This window comes from Mesoplodon bidens (genome assembly GCF_964165515.1).
Source record: "Mesoplodon bidens genome assembly, chromosome: 17".
Classification (NCBI taxonomy): Eukaryota; Metazoa; Chordata; class Mammalia; order Artiodactyla; family Ziphiidae; genus Mesoplodon; species Mesoplodon bidens.
The window spans coordinates 16482479-16506783 of NC_138174.1; the positions used below are offsets into that span (position 1 = coordinate 16482479).

Below are 24305 nucleotides of genomic sequence, written 5' to 3' on the forward strand. Positions count from 1 at the left end.
AGTGTGAAATTCACTGGTAATGGTGAATATATAATCAAAGTTAAACTCAGTAATATGGTAATGGTGATGTGTAATTCACTTACACCTCTAATTTAAAAGTTAAAAAACAAGTGTAGTAAAAACTATGACTACAGTGACCTGTTATGGGATATACAATATAAAAAATATGAAATGTGTAACATCAAAAACCTAAAATGTGAGGGGAGGAGAAATGAAAGTGTAAAGTTTTAGGAATGCTCTTAAAGTTAAATTGTTATCAGTTTAAAGTGTGGTGTTATAATTCTAAGATATTTTATTTAAGTTTCATGGTAACCGCAAGGGAAGAACCTGTAGTAATTACAGAAAAGAACATCATAAAGAAGTCAAAACATATTGATACCAAAAGACATCAAAACACAAAAAAGACTGCAGAATAAGAAGTGAGGAACAATGGATCTACAAAATGGCCAGAAAACAATTAACAAAATGGCACTATTAAGTTCTTAAGTATCAATAATTACTTTAAACATAAATGGATTGCATTTTCCAATCAAAAGAAAAAGAATGGTTGAATGGATTTAAAAAAACAAGATCCAATGATATACTGCCTACAAGAGACTGACTTTAGCCTTAAAGATGCACACAGACTGAGAGAAAAAGGATGGAGAAAGATACTTCAAGCAGATGGTAACCAAAAAAAGCAGGGGTAGCTATACTTATGTTAGACAAAATAAACTTTAAACTAAAAGTAGTAAGAAGATACAAAGCTGGTCATTATATAATAACAAAGGGGTCAATCCTTCAAGAAGATACAACCATATTAAAATTTATGCACCCAACACTGGAGCACATAAATATATAAAGCAAAAACTAACAGAGCAGAAGAGGAATGAACAACATAAATAATAGTTGGGGTTTTTAGTAAAACATTCTCAACAATGGTTAGATCATCCAGACAGAGAATCAATAAGGAAACAGCAAATTTGAACAACACCATAGATTAAATAGATCTAACAGATGTATACAGAACATTCTGACAGCAGCAGAACACACATTCTTCTTAAACACACATGGAACGTTATCTAGGATAGATCATATGTTAGGCCATAAAACAAGTCTTAGCAAATTCAAGAAGATCAAAATCATAGTAAGTATCTCCTCTGACCACAATGGCATGAAACTAGAAGTCAGTAACAGGAGGAAAACTGGAAACCCCTCAAATACATGGAAATTAAACAACACTCTTCTGAAAGACCAATGGACCAAATAATAAATCAAAGGGGAAATTGAAAAGTACCTTTAGACGAATGAAAATGAAAACAACATACTAAAACTTATGGGATGCAGCAAAAGTAGTTATAAGAGGAAAGTTCCTAACAATAATAAACACCTACACAGCAACAAGAAATATATCAAATAAACAACCTAAGTCTATGCCTCAAAGAACTAGAAAAGATAAGACTAACTGTAGTTTAGCCAAAGGAAGGTAATAATAAAGATTAGAGCAGAAATAAATAAAGAACAGGAAAACAAGAGAAAAGAGTAACAAAACTAAGTGTTGGTTCTTTGAAAATATAAACAAAAATTGACAAAACTTTAGCTAGACAAACCAAAGAAAGAGAGAACCCAAATTAAAAGTTATAAATGAAAGAGGAGACAGTATAACTGATATCATAGATATACAAAGGATTGTAAGAAGCTGCTATGAAAAAATATGTGCCAACAAACTGTACAATCTAAAAGAAATGCAAAAATTCTTAGGAACATACAACCTACCAAGAATGAATCATAAAGAAATAGAAAATGTGAACAGACCAATTAGGTAGGGAGATTGACTTGGTAATCAAAAATCTTCCAACAAAGAAAACCCCCGAACCAGATGGTTTCATTAATGAATTTTAACAAACCTTTAAAGAATGAATGTGAATCCTCAACCTCTTCCAAAAAAGTGAAAAAAAGGGGACACTCCCAAACTTATTTATACAGCCAGCATTACCCTGACACCAAAACCAGAAACAGACACTACAAGAAAGGAAAACTACAAGCCACATCCCTAATGAATACTGATGTAAAAATTCTAAAACACTAGCAAAGATGGTGGAGTGAAAGGACACGGAGTTCCTGTCTCCCCACAACTAGGGCACTTACCAGATGCTGGTGGGGTACCTCGATGCCCAAAGAGATGGGAGGAACCCCTGAGCGACCAAGTAGGACATGGTGGGGGAGAGGGGGGTAGAAGAAGTGGAGGCCAGACAGGACTGGTGCCCCTGAGGGGTGGCTGGGAGAGGAGAGGGGTTCCCATGCCTGGAGGGACCCTTGGGGGCTCAGAGGATCAGGGAGAAGCATGGATAGCGTTTCCCCTGCCCCAACTGGGCCCCAGGAAGCCTACTGGGCTCCTGGACCTGGTCCTCTGCCCTCCGAGGCCCCCTCTGGCCGCATGGGTCCTAGGGGCATAGGAAGGAGGGAGGAGGGGAAAAGAGGAGGAGAGGCAGATGTGAGGGAGACCCTCCAGGACCGGAGGATCAGGGGACATGTGGCGGGCATTTTCCCCGCCCACTCAGGCCCTGGGAAGCCTGTTGGGCTTCCAGGCCTGGTCCCCTGCCTTCTGGGGCCCCCTCCGACCACATGGGTCCTAGGGGCATAGGAGTGGGGGGGAAGAAGAGGAGAGGCCAGTGGTGAGGGACCCTCCAGGATCTGAGGATTGGGGGAAATGTGCCTAGCGTTTCCTCTGCCCACTTGGGCCCAGGAAGCCTGCTGGGGTCCCGGACCTGGTCCTCTGCCCTCTGAGGCCAGAGGCACTCCTGGGCCCCTCTGGCTGTGCTGAGCCTAAGCACCGCCCCCGACCCGGGGCTCTTCCAGCCCTGTGGGTCCTAAACATAGGCCCTGTCCCCACCTAAACCCCATCCCCCACAGCCAAGGCCCTTCCTGGCTTTCTTTTTTGCTACTGTGGTTCTGTTTCACCTTCCAGTTGTTGTTTCATCTATATATATTTTTTCTAACTTATTTGTTAGTTTTCTAATTTTTTACTCTTTATTACTGTTCTGCTCTTTTTTTTTTTTTTTCTGCCCTGCATGGCTTGCGGGATCTTGGTTAACAACCTGGGGGTCACGCCTGAGCTCCTGTGGTGGGAGCTCCAACTCTGAACCACTGGACTAACAGAGAACCTCAGACCCCAGGGAATATTCACTGGAGTGAGGTCTCCTGGAGGTCCTCATCTCAGCACCAAGAGCCGGCTCTACCCAACAGCCTACAAACTCCAGTGCTAGAAGCCTCAGGTCAAACAACCAGTAAGAGAGGAACGCAATCCCACCTATCAAAAAAAAAATGAGATCACTAAATAATATGTCACAGATGAAGGAGCAAGGTAAAAACCTACAAGATCAAATAAATGAAGAGGAAATAGGCAACCTACCTGAAAAAGAATTCAGAGTAATGATAGTAAAGATGATCCAGAATCTCAGAAATAGAATGGAGGCACGGATTGAGAAAATACAAGAAGTGTTTAACAAAGATCTAGAAGAACTAAAGAACAAACAAACAGATGACAACACAATAACTGAAATGAAAAATACACTAGAAGGAATCAGTAAAAGAATAACTGAGGCAGAAGAATGAATAAGTGAGCTGGAAGACAGAAGGGTGGAAATAACTGCCAAGGAGCAGAATAAAGAAAAAATATTGAAAAGAATTGAAGACAATCTCAGAGACCTTTGGGACAACATGAAACGCACCAACATTCGAATTATAGGGGTCTCAGAAGAACAAGAGAAAAAGAAAAGGTCTGAGAAGATATTCGAAGAGATTATAGTTGAAAACTTCACTAACATGGGAAAAGAAACAGCCACCCAAGTCGAGGAAGTGCAGAGAGTCCCATACAGGATAAACCCTAAGAGAAACACACCAAGACATATATTACTCAAACTAACAAAAATTAAATTCAAAGAAAAAAAATTAAAAACAGCAAGGGAAAAGCAAAAAATAACATATAAGGGAATCCCCATAAGGTTATCAGCTGATTTTTCAGCAGAAACTCTACAGGCCAGAAGGGAGTGGCTGGATATACTTAAAGTGATGAAAAAGAGAAACCTGCAACCAAGATTATTCCTACCAGCAAGGATCTCATTCAGATTTGATGGAGAAATCAAAAGCTTTACAGACAAGCAAAAGCTAAGAGAATTCACCACCGAACCAGCTTTACAACAAATGCTAAAGGAACTTCTCTAGGCAGAAAACATAAGAAAAGGAAAAGACCTACAATAACAAACCCAAAACAATTAAGAAAATGGTGATAGAAACATACATATCGATAATTATCTTAAATGTAAATGGATTAAATGTTCCAACCAAAAGACATAGACTGGCTGAATGGATATGAAAACAAGACCCACATATATGCTGTCTACAAGAAACCCACTTCAGACCTAGGGACACATACAGACTGAAAGTGAAGGGATGGAAAAAGATATTCCATGCAAATGGAAATCAAAAGAAAGCTGGAGTAGCAATACTCGTATCAGATAAAATAGACTTTAAAATAAAGACTGTTACAAGAAATAAGGAAGGACACTACATAATGATCAAGGGATCAATCCAGGAACAAGAAGCAACAATTATAAATATTTATGCACCCAACACAGGAGCACCTCAATACATAAGGCAAATGCTAACAACCATGAAAGGGGAAATCAACAGTAACACAATAACAGTAGGGGACTTTAACACGCCAGTTACACCAATGGACAAATCATCCAACCAAAATAAATAAGGAAACACAGCTTTAAATGACACAACAGACCAGATTAATTTAATTGATATTTATAAGACATTTGACCTGAAAGTGGCAGAATACACTTTCTTCTCAAGTGCACACAGAACATGCTCCTGGATACATCACATCTTGGATCACCAATCAAGCTTCAGTAAATTTAAGAAAACTGAAATCATATCAAGCATCTTTTCCGACCACAATGCTGTAAGATTAGAAATTAATTACAGGAAAAAGACTGCAAAAAACACAAACACATGGAGGCTAAACAATATGTTACTAAATAACCAGTGGATCACTAAAGAAATCAAAGAGGAAATCAGGAAATACCTAGAGATAAGTGACAATAAAAACACAATGATCGGGCTTCCCTGGTGGCGCAGTGGTTGAGAGTCCACCTGCTGATGCAGGGGACACGGGTTCGTGCCCCGGTCCAGGAAGATCCCACATGCCGCGGAGCGGCTGGGCCCGTGAGCCATGGCCGCTAAGCCTGTGCGTCCGGAGCCTGTGCTCCGCAGCAGGAGAGGCCACAACAGTGAGAGGCCCGCGTACCGCAAAAAAACAAAACAAAACAAAACACAATGATCCAAATCTCTGGAACACAGCAAAATCAGTTCTAAGAGGGAAGTTTATAGCAATACAATCTTACCTCAAGAAACAAGAAAAATCTCAAACAACCTAACCTTACACCTAAAGCAACTAGAGAAAGTAGAACAAACAAAGCCCAAAGTTAGTACAAGGAAAGAAATCATAAAAATCTGAGCAGAAATCAATGAACTAGAGATAAAGAAAACAATAGCAAAGATCAATGAAACTAAAAGCTGTTTCTTTGAGACAATATACCATATTGAAAAACCTTCAGGCAGACTCGTCAAGAAAAAAAGGGAGAGGACTCAAAGCAACAAAATTAGAAATGAAAAAGGAGAAGTTACAATGGACGCCACAGAAATACAAAGGATCATAAGAGATTACTACAAGCAGCTATATGCCAATAAAATGGACAACTTATAAGAATTGGACAAATCCTTAGAAGTGTATAACCTTCCAAGACTAAACCAGGAAAAAATAGAAAATATGAACAGACCAATCACAAGTACTGAAATTGAAACTGTGATTAAAAATCTTCCAACAAACAAAAGTCCAGGACCAGATGACTTCACAGACGAATTCTACCAAACATTTAGAGAAGAATTAACACATATCCTTCTCAAACTATTCCAAAAAATTGCTGAGGGAGGAACACTTCCAAATTCGTTCTACAAGGCCACCATCACCCTGATACCAAAACCAGACAAAGATATCACCAAAAAAGAAAATCACAGAACAGTATCACTGATGAACATAGATGGAAAAATCCTCAACAAAATACTAGCAAACAGAATCCAACAACACATTAAAAGAATCATACACCACGATCAAGTGGGATTTATCCCAGGAAGGCAAGGATTCTTCAATATACACAAATCAATCAATGTGATATTCTATATTAACAAATAAAGGAATAAAAACCATATGATCATCTCAATGGATGCAGAAAAAGCTTCTGACAAAATTCAACACTCATTTATGATAAAAACTCTCCAGAAAATGGGCATAGAGGGAACCTACCTCAACATAATAAAGGCCATATATGACAAACCCATGGCAAACATCATTCTCAATGGTGAAAAACTGAAAGCATTTCCACTAAGAACGGAACAAGACAAGGATGTCCACTCTCGCCATTCTTATTCAACATAGTTTTGAAAGTCCTAACCATGGCAGTCAGAGAAGAAAAAGAAATAAAAGGAATCCAAATTGGAAAAGAAGTACAACTGTCACTGTTTGCAGATGACATGATACTATACATAGAGAATCCTAAAGATGCCACCAGAAAACTACTAGAACTAATCAATGAATTTGATAAGGTCACAGGATACAAAATTAATACACAGAAATCCCTTGCGTTCCTATACACTAACAACAAAGAATCAGAAAGAGAAATTAAGGAAACAATCCCATTTACCATCGCAACAAAAAGTATAAAATACCTAGGAATAAACCTACCTAAGGAGGTAAAAGACCTGTACTCACAAAACTATAAGATACTGATGAAAAAAATCAAAGATGACACCAACAGATGGAGAGATATACCATGTTCTTGGATAGGAAGAATCATTACTGTGAGAATGACTATATGACCCAAAGCAATCTACAGATTCAATGCAATCCCTATCAAATTACCAATGGCATTTTTCACAGAATTAGAACAAAAACTTTACAAGTTGTATGAAAACACAAAAGACACAGAATAGTCAAAGCAATCTTGAGAAAGAAAAACCGAGCTGGAGGAATCAGGCTCCCTGACTTCAGACTATACTACAAAGCTACAGTCATCAAAACAGAATGGTACTTGCACAAAAACAGACATATAGGTCAATGGAAGAGGATAGAAAGCCCAGATATAAACCCATGCACATATAGTCACCTAATTTATGACAAAAGAGGTAAGAACATACAATGGAGAAAAGACAGCCTCTTCAATAAGTCGTGCTAGGTAAACTGGACAGCTACATGTAAGAGAATGAAATTAGAACACTACCTAACACCATACACAAAAATAAACTCAAAATGGATTAAAGACCTAAACGTAAGACCGGACACTATAAACCTCTTAGAGGGAAACATAGGAAAAACACTCTTTGACATAAAGCACAGCAAGATCTTTTTTGACCCACCTCCTAGAGTAATGAAAATAAAGACAAAAATAAACAAATGCGATCTAATGAAACTTAAGAGCTTTTCCACAGCAAAGGAAACCATAAACAAGACGAAGACAACCCTTGGAATGGGAGAAAATATTTTCAGACAAAGCAATGAACAAAGATTAATCTCCAAAATATACAAACAGCTCATGGAGCTCAATATCAAAAAAGCAAACAACCCAATTAAAAACTGGGCAGAAGACCTAAATAGACATTTCTCCAAAGAAGACATACAGATGGCCAAGAGGCACATGAAAAGATGCTCAACATCACTAATTATTAGAGAAATGCAAATCAAAACTACATTGAGGTATCACCTCATACCAGTCAGAATAGCCATCATCAAAAAGTCTACAAATAGGGGGCTTCCCTGGTGGTGCAGTGGTTGAGAGTCCGCCTGCTGATGCAGGGAACACAGGTTCGTGCCCCAGTCCGGGAAGATCCCACATGCCGCAGAGCGGCTAGGCCCGTGAGCCATGGCCGCTGAGCCTGCACGTCCAGAGCCTGTGCTCCACAATGGGAGAGGCCACAACAGTGAGAGGCCCATGTACTGCAAAAAAAAAAAAAAAAAAAAAAAAAGGTCTACAAATAATAAATGCTAGAGAGGGTGTGGAGAAAGGGGAACCCTCCTATACCATGGGTGGGAATGTAAATTGGTGCAGGCACTACAGAAAACAGTATGGAGGTTCCTTAAAAACCTTGGCAAATTACTCTTCCTTCCAGGCCTGAAAGAGCTATGATGTCACTTACACATTCTGCGGGAATAGCAAACTCAGATGATGCTCTGGGAAATTATTTTCTAGGGGTGACTTTCAGCCAGCCTGGGCAATCTGCACAGATAAAATAACCCAGTGCAGGCAATGCGATTGACTGAAAACAGCAATTTTCTTCAGAGTCTGGACTGGGAGCCAAAACCCCAGGGCGGCTGTAGCATGCTGGCATGCCCAATGGCCTCCCATTCACTCAAACCCCTCCCTGCCTGCACGTGTGGATGCCCTGCCCCTTGGGTCACTGCACCTGCCCTGAGAACACCAGAGACCAAGGGGGAGGAGGGACAAGCTAACGTGTACTGAGTAGCTGCTGGGCATTGCACTTGGGGCTGGGAACAGGATACAAACAGTTTCAGGAAGCTCTGGGCTCATCTTACAGACACCTCTTGTGACTTGTACTCTTTTTTTTTCTTTTAATTGAGATATAATTGACATATAGCATTATATTCGTTTCAGGTGTGCAACAATGATTCAATGCATGTAGTTTAAGTTGCGAATGATCATCACAATACTGTGACTTGTACTCCTGATGTTCTGTCCTGAGCCTGCTACTAAGTACGGTTCTAATAATTTTTAAAAAGGGAATGTGCCCCAGGCAGCGCTTATCAAACACGAAGCGACAACTGGGTAGTCCTGCTTAGAATATCCTGAGCCCAGTGCACATGTAGAGAGGATGCTACAGGCGTCAGCACCTGGGAGCTGGTTAGAAATGCAGGATCTCGGGCCCCACCCTGGACCTCCTAGATCCAAGTTTCTGGAGGTGGAGCCCAGGGATCTGTGATTTTCAGGTCTGCTGAAGCTTGAGAGGTACCAGCAGAGGGAACACCCAGGTCCCGGCTGTGTTCCTCGGAAAAGAATAGGGAAGAGCACGTGCAACTTCCCTGGTGGCACAGTGATTAGGAATCCACCTGCCAATGCAGGGGACACAGGTTCGAGCCCTGGTCCAGGAAGATCCCACATGCCGAGGAGCAACTAAACCTGTGCGCCACAACTACTGAGCCTGCGCTCTGGAGCCTGTGAGCCACAACTGCTGAGCCCGTGCACCACAACTACTGAGCCCGCGTGTCACAATTACTGAAGCTGGCTCGCCTAGAGCCCGTGCTCCACAACAAGAGAAGCCACCGCAATGAGAAGCCCGCGCACCGCAACGAAGAGTAGCCCCTGCTCGCTGCAACTAGAGAGCCCGCGTGCAGCAACGAAGACCCAACACAGGCAATCAATCAATCAATCAATCAATCAATAAAATTTTTTAAAAAAGAAAAAGAATAGGGAACAGCACAGCCAGCACGGGTTCCTGAGTCAAATGTCCCCAAGTTTGCTCCCAGTCTCACCATTTGCTGTTGGTAATTCTGGGCATGGCAGTTACTGACCTACATCTCCGGGTGTGCGTCTGCAGGATGGGGATACGAGTGGTCTCCGGATGGTAGATGCGCTGAGAGGGTTAAGTAAGGAAGGTATTAGAGTGCACTTAGCCTACAGTGTGGCAGCTCCTAAGCAAGCAATTAATATTCACTATCACACCGTTATTATTTCTTGGGTAAACTCTTCCCTGCATAAGCTCCTCCCCAGACAAGAAGCTGACCAACTGGAGACGGTCTGTGTCCGTTTCTGGCAGCTAGAAGCAGAGGTGCCCAGCCTGCAGGGGGGACAGTGTTACATTGTCGCGTGTGTCATTTGGCCCTCCCAGAGATGCCGGCTGACCCACCCCTTCCTCTCCCACCTCTCCTGGGAGCAGAGGGCCTCAGCAGGAGGAGGGCTCCTGTCCGCATGGCCACTGTTCTCCCTGGGGCCCCCAGCCTGACCTGAGGGGTGGTGGGAGGCCTCCCACTCATCCTCTTTGCCACCTGCCCTGCGTTTAGCACCGGAGTCCCCCTTGCCATCAGCCAGCAGGCACTGTGGCCCAAGGAGTCCTCCCACGGGCACCTGTCACGGTCCCCTCCTCCGGGCCCTGGTCACTCTTCCTCTGTTTGTAACCACCAGCCAGGGCTCTCCCCCTGCTCAACCCGCCTCCGTGGGCCTGCCCGGAACAGCCCCAAGTCCCCACCTCTCTCCCGTTCTGTCTCCTTTTTTTAACAAATTCATTCAACACTGAGTGTCTAATGTGTGCCAGACACCGTTAGAGGCACTAGGGACCCAATGGTGGGCAAAACAGGGAAAGCCCCTGCCCTCCAGGTACTCAGGGTCTGGTGGGAGGGACGGACAAGCCTCTGTTCGGTCAACATGCAGTGAGTTAAAGGGGATGGCGCCATGGGGAAAAGGCAAGCAGGGCAGGAGTACGGCCGCTGGCACGTCTGTGTGTGCAGGAACAGGAGAGGGAGGTGCCCTTCATGCTGCGGCCGGGGAAGGCCTCGCTAGGGAGGGGACACGGAGCACAGACCTGACGAGGTGGGGGAGAAGGAACAGCCACGTGGCCAGCTGGATGGTGGGCAGAGGGACAGAGCAGACACAGCATGTTCTGAAGGGTCAAGAGGGAGGCCAGGGCGGCTGGGGCAGTGACGGGAGAAGAGCGGAGCAGGGAGGCAACCTACCACTGCGAGGAAGCTGGCGTATACAGCACGAGAGAAGGGGCAGGGTGCCCCCGGGGGTTCTGGGCACAGGAGTCACATGGTCTGGCTTACGTTCCAAAAGGACCTTCTAGCTGTCCAGTGGAGAAGTAAGGTAACTGGTCAGGAGGCTATCTGGGAGCTACTTTAGGTGGGGCGGGCAGGGAAGGCATCTCTGAAACCTGCATGATGAGAAGGAACCAACCATGTGAAGATCCTGGAGGAGATCATTCCAGGCAGTAGGTGCAAAGGTCCTGAGGCAGGAATGAGTTTGCTGCATCTGAGGAAGAGAAAGCAGGCCAACGTGGAAGGCACAGAGGGAGCAGAGGGAGAGACGTGCGAGGTAAAGCCAGAGAGGTGAGCCGCTGATGGAAAGCCTTGGTGAACGTCTAGAAGGGCTGCCAGAGAGTGGGAACCCTTTGGAGAGTTAATTTTGAGAGACATGATATGATGTACCTTTTATGATGAGGCACATAAACACATGCATACAAGTGGTGCTTGGGATCCAAGGACAGCACGTTAAGAATTTCTGCTGTAGAGTCTAGATCCGGAGTGTGTCGGGTGAAGCGTCAATGCCTCACTTCAGTATTTGCTCAATTCTTTCCAACCATAGCCCTCTTTATCTCCTAGTGCAGAATACGGTGTACTGTACCCCGCAAACAAAGAGCAAGCCTCTCTCTGCTTTCTTAAAAAACATGTCCCATCCTCATATGTTGCTGGTGGAAATGTAAAATGTACAGCCACTACAGAAAACAGTATGGCAGTTCCTCTCCTCAAAAAATTCAACATACACTTACCATGTGACCCAGCAATTGCACCTCTGGGTACAAACCCAAAAGAAGTAAAAGCAGGGACCCAAAGAGGTATTTGCACACCCATGTTCACAGCAGCATTATTCACAATAGCCCAAAGATGGAAGTGCCTCACCTGTCCATCAACGGGTGAATGGCTAAACAAAATGTGGCACGTTCGTAACAGAGTATTATTCAGATTTAAAAAGGAAGGGAATCTGACACATGCTGCAGCTTGGATGAACCTTGAGGACATTATGCTGAGTGAACTAAGCCAGTCACGAAAAGACAAATACTGTCTGATCACACTTACGTGAGATCCCTAGAGCAGTCAAGCTCATAGAGACAGAAGGTAGAATGGTGGTTGCCAGGGGCCGGAGGGAGGGGGTATGAGCCGTTTCTGTTTAATGGGGACAGTTTCCATTTTGCAAGATGAAAAGAGTTCTGGAGATGGAGGTGGTGACGGCTGCACTACGATGTGAGTGTAGTTAACACTCCTGAACCATACATTTGTAAATGGTTAAGACAGTAAATCTGATCGTTCTCTGTATTGTTCTGTGTATTTTACCACAAATAAAAAAAATTTTTTAAGTCTCTGAAGCCCACTTAGTCCCTCAATTGCATCCTCACTAGCACCCGTCTCCCTGTCCTCACAGCGCTGATGGCCCCAGTATTCCGGGACTGACTGTCTAGACAATCTCCTCGCTGGGTGAAGAAGACAAGTACATGAGCTGGTGTGAATGAAATGTTAAAAGCTCTCCAGTGAAGACAGTCCTCGAGACTGAACCTGGCAGCCCTTTCAACGGGTAACAATTCTGCCTGTCGGGATTTCTTGTCTTTTAAATGCTACTTAAAACCTTTGGTTTAAGCCAGTTCCCTGTTCTGCCTTATGAGGATGCAAAGGACAGCTGGCGACCATCCTCTATGGAAGAAGTCTTGCAAAGGCTTAGACGCCATTGTTAAATTACCTTACCTCTTCAAAGACATGGAGTGACCTGCTTTCCACATTTTTCCAGCCTAAAATTGCAGCTGCATTCTCTTTGTGAAACTGACCTTTGGGTCCTCAACTGTGCTTCTCTGTGTTTGGATGGACCCCAAATCACTTCTTAAGGAGTTTGGCCTTGCCCATGGCACTCCCGTGGAAGACCTCCAAGGGAGGCGGTGGCCTATTGTTGAGGCCCGTGTCCTTGTCAGGCTCCTTAGAGCTCCCTAAGAAGACATCAACAGGGCTTCCCTGGTGGCGCAGTGGTTAAGGATCCGCCTGCCAATGCAGGGGACATGGGTTCGAGCCCTGGTCCAGGAAGATCCCACATGCCGCGGAGCAACTAAGCCTGTGCACCACAGCTACTGAACCTGTGCTCTAGAGCCCGCAAGCCACAACTACTGAAGCCTGCACGACTAGAGCCCATGCTCTACAACAAGAGAAGCCACTGCAATGAGAAGCCCGCACACCACAATGAAGAATAGCCCCCACTCGCCGCAACTAGAGAAAGCCAGAACACAGCAACAAAGACCCAATGCAGCCAAAAATAAATAAATAAATAAATAAAATATATTTAAAAAAAAAGAAGACATCAACATACAACCCAGCTTGGCTGAGTCGCAAGACATATGACTCCATCCTTTACCAGCTACATGGAACAGGTGAACTCCAGGGACTCGGCTGCAAAGAAACAAGCCAAGCTCACTGTCCCTCGCGATCTACCAAAAGCTTAGCTGAGAGAAACAAATTTGGGGAGATTCTCTGAAGGTGTGTCCCTCCCTCTGGGATTCAGCCAAGGCCCCAGGAGCTACAGGCAGGGACCACCTTGTTTTGCCCAGCCTCCCTTTGTGCAGTGGCTTTGCTGCACGACACTTGGCTGGGCACCCTGCCCACCCTGCAGGCTCCGTGTAAGAAAGCCTTGCGAGGCCTCGATGCAGCTGTTCTAGAGCACGGTTGAGGGCAGGCTGCTGACACCTCACTGGACGTGAGAAGGTGGGAGCAACGCTGCTCCCAGGATGCAGAACCTGGAATAGCTGTGCATCTGAAGCACAGTTTATTTTTGCCTCATGGATTCTAAATTGTATCACTGCTGATTTTCCATTCTGTTTTTGCTGCTGGAGAACTCAAAATCAAAATTGGGGCCTATTTCTGGAAGAATGCTGTCCATAGAACTTTCTGCAATGATGGAAATGTTCTGTATGTGTGCTAACCAATATGGTAGCCACCAGCCACATGGAGCTGCTGAGGACTTGAAATGTTCTAGTGAGACTGAGGAACTGAATTTTTTATTTTAATTCACTTAAATGTTAAATTTAAATGGCCACATGTGGCTAGTGGCTACCAGTTAAACAGCAGAGCTCTCAGATAGGAAATGACATGCACTTTGGATGTCATACTTGGTTTACCTGACTTTCCTATCATTATTTTTCCTCTACTTCAAGTCCCTTTGGTATCTAATTATTTTTATTACTCTTTCTTGTATGATCTATATCTTTGTCAGCCAACCTAAGTCTTTTTACACAAAAATGTGGGAGCTACCTATAAATACAAAAACACCCCCAGATAACACAGCCATGTTCCCAACTTTTCTGACCAGATACTCCTTCCCCCCACTTTTGTGAAATACAGAGTAATTAATATGTTCATTTAAGGGAAGGGAGTCCCGGGAATGGGGGAAGAGAAGACTTCTCTTCTGTTTCTATGTTCTGTTTCTTCATCTGGGTGTTGCTTATGAAAATGTTCAATTTGTGAAAATTCACTGAGCATATATTTGTGATGTGCACTTTTCCTTGTATATATCATTTATATTATTCTTCAACAAAAAGTAAAGAGAAATGTATAAAGAGAACTTATTATGTTCCAAGTACAGTGTTAGTTTACTTCTAGTTCGTGTAACACAGATCTTGGCTATATAAAGCTGTAGTTTCGATCATCAAGCATTGATGCAAATTCCTAAGGTGCATTTTCTAGAAGGATCTCGGGCAATATCCGATGCTGGCAACTCTCCACCCACCTCCTCTCCGCCTTTTTCCCCCTGAATCAGGCAATGCCAAGAAAGGAGAGGTGAGTTTCAGGAGGTAGAAGGCTTTCTTTCCATCTAATCAGATCTTAGTTAAAAACATTTCCAAATTCTTATAAGAGGCTGAGTAGCTCCCAGAAACAAACCTCTCAGTTTTTCTCCTCCAGAGGAATTAAACGGCTGGAGGAGGTCTCTGAAATATGGAACGTTAACTCAACGGGGCAGGATGAGGAACTGAAATGCAATCTATATTTTAAGAACGCAACTAGAAACTACCCAACCAAGATTGCCTTCAACGTATAACTGCACCCAATGGAACAAAAGCATGTATGTTGAAAATGAAACTTGGGAAACACACTGCTAAGGAGAATGTAAAAAAAAAAAAAAAAAAAAGCGTACTCTCAACTGTGTCCCTCCTTCCATGACCAAAATGTATTAATTTTGCTAAAGAATGAAGTATAAATTTTTACTTTTAAAAGTAATTTAAAGAGGTGGGCAGGCGTATCTCTCATGCTAGAGCAGAGGATGGCTTTCTGCAGTGATGCAGTAAATAGTAACCTGTTCAAACAGCCATAATCAAGAACTGTGAGAGGGACTATTAGTCATTTCTGCCCACATTAATTTAACTCTCTGGCATATTACTATTTTGAACAAAGGCCCAAATTCCTGAGACCCCGTGATACAAATCTTTTTTTCTTACTCTTTTCACTCTTGGATGCTCTAAATTCAAAAGCCTGCACCCATACAGATTGTATAGCCATTTAAATCTGTGGCTTTTCTTTGAAATATTCTTTCAATTATTCCTTTGAGTGGAGTTCAGGCCAAGCTTTCCTACTTTATTCTTTCATTTACATTATTACAGGGATTGAGAGCAAAAAATATTCTAAATACTGCAAAAAGGAAAAAGTCCCTCAGAAACAATCACATTCATTTTGATCTTTTAGTATAAACAAAATCCTTTCATTAATTTTTACTTACACAACTGCATTGTTTTGCATAAAAAATTGGCAGTCTTCAAACACAGAAGAAAACTTTTCTCACATTTCAAAAGGGATTATAAAACTGACACCACAGAAATACAAAAGATCATAAGAGATAACTACAAGCAACTATATGCCAATAAAATGGACAACCTGGAAAAATGGACAAATTCTTAGAAAGGTACCATCTCCCAAGGCTGAACCAGGAAGAAGTAGAAAATATGAACAGACCAATCACAAGTACTGAAATTGAAACTGTGATTAAAAAACTCTCAACAGGGCCTCCCTGGTGGCGCAGTGGTTGAGAGTCCGCCTGCCGATGCAGGGGATACAGGTTCGTGCCCCGGTCTGGGAGGATCCCATATGCCGCGGAGCGGCTGGGCCCATGAGCCATGGCCGCTGGGCCTGCGCATCCGGAGCCTGTGCTCCACAACGGGAGAGGCCACAACAGTGAGAGGCCCGCGTACCGCAAAAAGAAAAAAAAAACAAAAAAAAAAACAAACTCTCAACAGCAGAAACTAACACACCATTGTAAAGCAATTATACTCCAATAAAGATGTTAAAAAAAACAAAACAAAACTCTCAACAAACAAAAGTCCAGGACCAGATGGCTTCACAGGCGAATTCTATCAAACATTTAGAGAAGAGTTAACACCTATCCTCCTGAAACTCTTCCAAAAAGCTGCAGAGGAAGGAACACTTCCAAACTCATTCTATGAGGCCACCATCACCCTGATACCAAAACCAGACAAAGATACCACACAAAAGAAAATTATAGGCCAATATTACTGATGAACATAGACACAAAAATCCTCAACAAAATACTAGCAAACCGAATCCAACAATAAAATAAAAGGATCATACACCATGATCAAGTGGGATTTATCCCAGGGATGCAAGGATTTTTCAATATCCACAAATTGATCAGTGCGATACACCACATCAACAAACTGATGAATAAAAACCATATGATCATCTCAGTAGATGCAGAAAAACCTTCTGACAAAATTCAACACTGATTTATGCTAAAAACTTTATAGAAAGTGGACACAGAGGGAACCTACCTCAACATAGTAAAGGCCATATATGACAAACCCACAGCAAACATCATTCTCAATGGCAAAAAGCTGAAAACATTTCCTCTAAGATCAGGAACAAGACAAGGATGTCCACTCTTGCCACTTTTATTCAACATAGTTTTGGAAGTCCTAGCCACGGCCACCAGAGAAGAAATAAAAGGAACCCAAATTGGAAAGAAGAAGTAAAACTGTCACTGTTTCCAGATGACATGATACTTACTATACATAGAAAAGATGCTACCAGAAAACTACTAGTGCTCATCAATGAATCTGGTAAAGTTACAGGATACAAAATTAATACACAGAAATCTGTTGCATTTCTGTACATTAACAACAAAATATCAGAAAGAGAAATTAAGGAAACAATCCCATTTACCATGGCATCAAAAAGAATAAAATACCTAGGAATAAACCTGTCTAAGGTTGCAAAAGATCTGTACTCCAAAAACTATAAGATGCTGATGAAAGAAATCAAAGATGACACAAACAGATGGAAAGATATACCATGTTCTTGGATTGGAAGAATCAACATTGTCAAAATGACTATACTACCCAAGGTAATTTACAGGTTCAACACAATCCCTATCAAATTACCAATGGAATTTTTTTTGCAGATCTAGAACAACAAAATCTTAAAATTTGTATGGAAACACAAAAGACCCTGAATGGCCAAAGCAATCTTAAGAAAGAAAAACGGAGCTGGAGGAATCAGGCTCCCTGACTTCAGACACTACTATGAAGCTACAGTAATCAAAACAGTATGGTACTGGCACAAAGACAGATTTATAGATCAATGGAAGAGGATAGAAAGCCCAGAAATAAACCCATGCACCTACGGTCAATTAATCTATGACAAAGGAGTCAAGAATATACAATGGAGAAAAGACAGTCTCTTCAATAAGTGGTGCTGGGAAAACTGGACAGCCACATGTAAAAGAATGAAATTAGAACACTCTCTAACACCATACGCAAAAATAACCCTCAAAATGGATTAAAGACCTAAATGTAAGACCGGACACTATAAAACCCTCGAGGAAAACATAGGCAGAACACTCTGACATAAATCGTAGAAATATCTTTTTGGATCCACCTCCTAGAGTAATGAAAATAAAAACAAAAATAAACAAATGGGACCTAATAAAAACTTAAAAGCTTCTGCACACAAAAAAACTATTATAAACAAAATGAAAAGACAACCCACAGAATGGGAGAAAATATTTGCAAATGGTGTGACCAACAGGGGATTAATCTCCAAAATATACAAACAGCTCATGTAGCTCAATATCAAAAAAAACAAACAACCCAATCAAAAAATGGGCAGAAGATCTAAATAGACATTTCTCCAAAGAAGACATACAGATGGGCAAAAAGCACATGAAAAGATGCTCAGCATCGCTAATTATTAGAGAAATGCAAATCAAAACTACAATGAGGTATCACCTCACACCGGCCAGAATGGCCATCAGTAAAAATTCTAACATACAATAAATGCTGGAGAAGGTGTGGAGAAAAGGGAACCCTCCTACACTGTTGGTGGGAATGTAAAATGGTACAACCACTATGGAGAACAGTATGGAAGTTCCTTAAAAAACTAAAAACAGAGCTACTAAAAACTAAAAACAGATCCAGCAATCCCACTCTGGGGTATATACCCAGAGAAAACCACAATTTGAAAAGATATTTGCACCCCAATGTTCACTGCAGCACTATTTACAATAGCCAAGACATGGAAGCAACCTAAGTGTCCACTGACAGAGGAATGGATAAAGAAGATGTGGTACATATATACAATGGAATATTACTCAGCCACAAAAAAGAATTAAATAATGCTGTTTGCAGCAACATGGATGGATCTACAGATTATCATACTAAGTGAAGTAAGTCAGAGAACGACAAATATCATGATATCACTTATATGTGGAATGTAAAAAAAATGACACAAATGAACTTATTTACAAAACAGACACAGGCTCACAGACTTTGAAAACAAACTTACAGTTACCAAAGGGGAAAGGTGCGTGGGTGGGAGGGATAAATTAGGAGGTTGGGATTAACATATACACACTGCTATACATAAAATAGATAATCAACAAGAACCTATTGTATAGCACAGGGAACTCTACTCAATACTCTGTAATAACCTATATGGGAAAATAATCTGAAAAAGAATATATATATGTATATGTATAACTGAATCACTTTGCTGTACACCTGAAACACAACACTGTAAATCAACTATACTCCAATATAAAAAAAATTAAAAAATAAAACAAATGCTAGCTAGCATTTAGTTCAGTGAATAATAAAGCAATATTATTTCTTATTTGCACAGTTCAAAGGGAAATCTGAAAATTATCTAGTTCCTCTAAATCGTAAATATCTCAAGGTGACCTTTTTGACTTGAGCCATGTGGCCTGGCTGTAGTTTGAGCCAGGTATCTGTCATGTGACAAATTCTCACTTCATTTTGTGATATGTGGATTATAGTTCTGATGTTTAATGCCCAAACCAACAAAAACTATGAAACTTTACCTGTGAGTCAAGTAAATACAATCAGCACCTTTCAAGACAATGTCCCCGAACTTGCTATCAGCTTTCTCCTGTCAGGTAGCCATATGTGAAAACTGAGATGCCAGAGGCAGAGGTGTTTCAGAAAGACAAAATCCTATATGCCTGGACGGATTTACCTGTTAATGCTAGAAAGCCTGGGTCTTGAAAGCATTTATCAGGTAGGGTAGGTATAGGAACTTCTTCTTTTTTTTTTTTTTTTTTGTGGTACAAGGGCCTCTCACTGTTGTGGCCTCTCCCGTTGTGGAGCACAGGCTCCGGACGCACAGGCTCAGCGGCCATGGCTCACGGGCCTAGCCGCTCCACGGCATGTGGGATCTTCCTGGACCGGGGCGCGAACCCGTGTCCCCTGCATTGGCAGGCGGACTCTCAACCACTGCGCCACCAAGGAAGCCCAGTATAGGACCTTCTTAAATCTGTATGCTGAACTTTGAATTGTAGAGTATAACTAATGACGTCTAAAGAGTTTGGGACAATCGCTGGAAGGATGGGAGGAGAAATGGGTCCAGTAATTGAGCCAAGACATTAACCACGGAAGCAACAGAACAGTCTACTGCATCCATTTCCTTCCATGTATACACTCTCCCTTCCTAAGCTGAATGAAAGAAGCTCCAGGGGCATCACGTACTCCTTAAAACACCAAGAAAGTCATTTCCAATAATCACTGAATTTAAACCACCTATTGCCCAGTAGCAGAAGGGTGGAAGGGTAGAAGCTGGGGGAGGCACCAGAGCGATGAAGAAAACAGGTATCTTCTCTACTGAACGTCAACGTATTTTACCATTGTCATAGATGGGTTTTCCTGAAGTTCCTTTGTGGAAGTGAAGAATTCATTGGTAAAAACTCCCTACTTGTGAGGGAGTAGATTAAGGAATCTTTAATACCAAATCCCCTGGGATATCAGTTCAGTCTAAATCCCCGGGAGCCACAAGCATTTAGTGGATGCTCAAGCAGGTGGGTGAAGAGGCGCTAGAGGAATCGGCCATTGCTTGCCTGGGGCACATGGCCACGGCAGCTAAGTGAAAACTGTTTAATTAGAGTATGGACACCTTGACTTGATCTACGAGCCAGACAGAGGGTCACTGATCTTTTTTCTTAACTCATTGTTCTGTAACAGGTACTAACCAGGGTTTCTGGCAGAACCAATTCACTTGTTCCTCTGTTCTCCCCAAGTGGAGATAGACACAGACAGACAGACAGACAGACTTCCCCCAAGGTACCTGCAGAAGGATCTTGTTCCCATCGTGGTCCTCCGTCTGCCAGCGTCCCTCACTGATGGGTCTGCAGGGGTTGGGCAAGAGAGGCACCAGCTCGCCAATGTCCTTGACTCGGAACTCCAGCACGGAGGAATCAGTGGGGACCGGGGTCTGGTCACAGGGCAGTCTCTTCAGGGAGAACTGGATGTCCACATCCAGACTGGAGAAAATGGGGAAGATGCAGAAGTCCGTTTTCCTCTGACTGGGGCTCCGCCTGAGTATCAGCTCGTAGAACTTGAGGATGTCGGCGTAGTTGTCATGGCGACAGTAGATGGTGAAGCGCACGATTTCCTTGCCGTAGTGCACAGGCCGGATGGCCCACAGCGGTGTCCCAGGGGCCAGGGTGAAGAACTCCTGGCTGCAGGGCAGGTAGGGCAGAAACCTGCTAGGCACGCGCTCCGTGTGGTGATGGCGCCAGGGCGGCCGCTGCAGCATGCGGTGCAGCTGCAGGATCTGTTCCTCGCCGTACTCCTCCTGCAGAAAGAGGACCACCGCCAGGGCTGGCTGCGCCACCTTGGGGGCCTTCCGCCGCCGCCGGGACGCCCTCCTCTCAGAGACCCTGAACAGCTGGAGGTCAGGGTGGATCCAAGCCAAGACCTTGTCGATGGCCTCCTGCAGGGGTCGGGATTCCCCTGGGTCTGAGATTATGTGGATGCTGACCAAGAAAGGGTCCTGCGCTTCCTCCACGGAGAGCTCACCTAGCAGCACAAAACAAAACCCAAGAAACAAACGGTGACTATTTCATTGAGGTGTCCTGTGATAACATGCAAGACTTCGGGCAGGAAGAGAAGCTAAATTTTAACTAAACGGACTCCTTGATTGTTTTGAAATCCTGATCCCAAGTTCACGTGCAAACACTACTGTTGCAGCACCCTAGCAGCCCCGAACTCAACAACTATTACTCACACTGGTTCCCAAGCTGGGCGCTGTCAGGACAACCTTGGTGTGGTGCTTCATCAGGTTGAGTGTATTTTCTATTGAACAGCACAGAGTCAAGTCTCCATGGGTTTGAAAAGGAAAACAGGGCCCTTAGGGAAGACGCTGTAGCACTAAGTGCACACCATTTAGAATTTCCGTAGGTAACTGCAGTGCCTTCCCCCACAAATGGTCCCTATATCATTGCACTTCTTTGGTTTGCTTATTTCATTGGTTTGTTCATCGGTTTGTTCATCCCTTTAACATTTATGGAATCCTTTCTTCACCAGGCACTTACTCTAATGGACACATCAAGCCCTGGCTGGTGCGGCATGCTGCCAACTGTGTCCTGATGGTAGGGTGGCCGGGTGGTGACCATCTTGCTGCTCGAGACCCCACGGGGAGGGGGGCGGCGAGCACCGTGTTCTTGCGGTCAGAGCCTCCAGGGGCTGTGGTTAGGGGTGGGGTGATGACTCATGGTCAGACCATCACTGACTGTGTCCTGCTGCCTTTTGGGCCCCTCCTCAGGCCATGTCCACCCAGAAGCCCATACGTCCTGATTGGGTCAGTTCCCCTCCCTGTGTCCTCTGGCAGAACAGCGAATTCCAAGTGTGAAGGTGACCATTTACCTTGGCAACCTTCTCCCATGGGGTGAACAGTTTGCCAGCCACACTGGCATACTTCTACTTTAAAAATATTCAGCGTATTTCATCAAGTAACCTGATAAAAGGCTTGTTCTTGTTCATGATGGCTCCTCTTGCATGTATTTAAGTTGTATGACCATCCAAGGGAAATCAAGGAAACTTTAAGTCTATTGTGACTTGGAGGGCAAGATTCATCTAGAATCTAGACCTGTCTCCACACACATGCCTCACGATGTCCGCTAGGGTATCAGGCATAGGGCGATCACGGGGTCGGTAACATTTGAGAAGCATGATGTGCTTTCCGGAACCATCACCTTGATCAGTTTGCAGGATGAAAGGTGATTTTTTTGTAGTTAAACAAGACATTCCAAGTGGGTTTACAGGTACATTTCATCACAGGCACCTATGATAACAGGATCTTCATTTTGCTGGAGCAAAACCTGTCTGAATTTTCATTCAAACCCTGACTATTAAATATCTCACTTGGGAACAGTTAGCTCGGTTTCTTGTTGCCTTCTTTCTCTTTTACTCATTCACCCACACATTTCTTGAGCAATCAATATGTACCAGTCACTGGGAGACACAGAAGCTGGCACCATGACTACAGGGGTCCCATTTACATAGACTCTGGCGTGACTAGTGCCCCCTTAGAGCTGTACAGTGTATGACCTGCATAGCCACAGGCAGCAGCCATAAAGAACCATAAGCCACAATGAGAACTTCATGACTTGGCTGGGAAACACCGACATAAAGATTAAAATTCAATCTGATATAAGTCTGTAGGAAACATGATAGAGTAGCATCTCAGGTGAAGGGAAGATTCTAAAGTCACCATGACATAAACATTTACTATAGACACTATTACCACTGATAGTCCCTTGAATTTCCAGTAGAGAACTGGAAGGTCCTGATCTGCAACAAGCCCACACATCCAGATAGATGTTCCTTTGGTTGAACAGCAGATGAAATAAAGGCTTGCTGCCTGGCTGTTATAAGAGAAGAGTCTTGTATCATTAAACACTAGACCCCCGCTCAGTCGGCTGTGCCTTTTATGCTACAAGAGGCTTTTGGGAGCTGAAGAGGATTCTGAAACCAAAGGATGACTAAGGTAGCAGCACAGTCAAGTCTCAGTGCTCCCACAGTCACGGAGTAGAATGGTGGGTGGAAGTATTGAAGCTCTGCCTTTCTTTCTCTCTCTGGCTGAGCATGTATTCTCGAATCGCTATGAGTTAAGGATGAGCGTGATGCAATGTCAGTTGACGACCACATCACAAAGGAAGGAGCAATTTTTTCCCCAGGGGGGTTCTGAGAGGGCTTTCTGGAAGGTGCTCCAGGTGAACTGGGTCTTGAAGGGTCGATGATATCTCACTGACAAGAACCTCAAATATGGGGGAGATCATCGCAGGAAGAGGGAAGACTGTTTATGAAGGCACAGAACTGTGCGAAACACAAGCACATTTGGAAAGGGGTGGTGAGTAATTCTGAAACATGGCAACAGATACAACAGGAAAAATGGATTAGAGCCAAGTTGTACAGGGCTTCAGCTCAATTTGGCAGTGATAAGGGGCAGTGGAAATTTTTAATAAAGGGATGCTGGGATCAAGTCAGGGGCGGTTGGCTATAGGCAAAGCAAGAAGTTAGAAGATGCGTGAAGAGTCTAGGTCAGGATAACAAGGACGTGGGAGATTGCATTATTGGCCCTGGTTCTTTATCTTACCCTGTCACCTTGCTCTCTGCCATGTGGCTTTGTAGTTCCTTCCACTAAATGGCTGTAGTGCATTTCCCCACCCTTTGACTTCAAGTGAGACCATACGCCTAGCTTCGGCCAACAGAAATAGTGGCATGTGTTTTGGCTTGTTTCTGGTGCTTCTAACGTTTCCATGAGAAGAACATGCTCGGGCCAGCCCACTGGGGCGAGAAAGGAGTATGAGGGCGACGTGGACCCGAGCCAGCCTAGCTGAGCCAAGCCTCCATCAGCCAGGCTCAAGACACACAAAGACACCCAGCAGATCTTGGTCTGGAACAGCTAACCCAAGACACATGGGAAATGATAAATGACTGCTGTTTTGAGCCACTGCTTGGGGTTGGCTCAAAACACACAGTGACACTTTCAGTGGGTGTACAGAAGAGGGCTAGTCTCACAGGCTATTTAGGAAGCATGTGGAGCCCACAGGCCTGGAGGTAGGAGCAGGAAAAGCAGGAGAGGAGTTGACCTTGATGTTTCTGGCTTGAGCAACTCATCTGATGTTGATGCTTAGCTGAGACAGAAA

General features: G+C 43.5%; 1 protein-coding gene and 1 long non-coding RNA gene across 2 annotated transcripts in view; one reads left to right on the forward strand and one right to left on the reverse strand.

Annotated features, from left to right (window-relative positions):
• FAM124A (family with sequence similarity 124 member A) overlaps positions 1–24305 on the reverse strand; it is a 102245-nt gene that overhangs the window by 51736 nt on the left and 26204 nt on the right. The window contains exon 3 of the mRNA XM_081215067.1: positions 20441–21174. Coding sequence (XP_081071193.1) covers positions 20441–21174 — 734 coding nt within the window. The remainder of the gene's footprint in view (positions 1–20440; positions 21175–24305) is intronic.
• LOC308605254 overlaps positions 1–24305 on the forward strand; it is a 76264-nt gene that overhangs the window by 49462 nt on the left and 2497 nt on the right. The gene's annotated exons all lie outside the window — the stretch shown is intronic.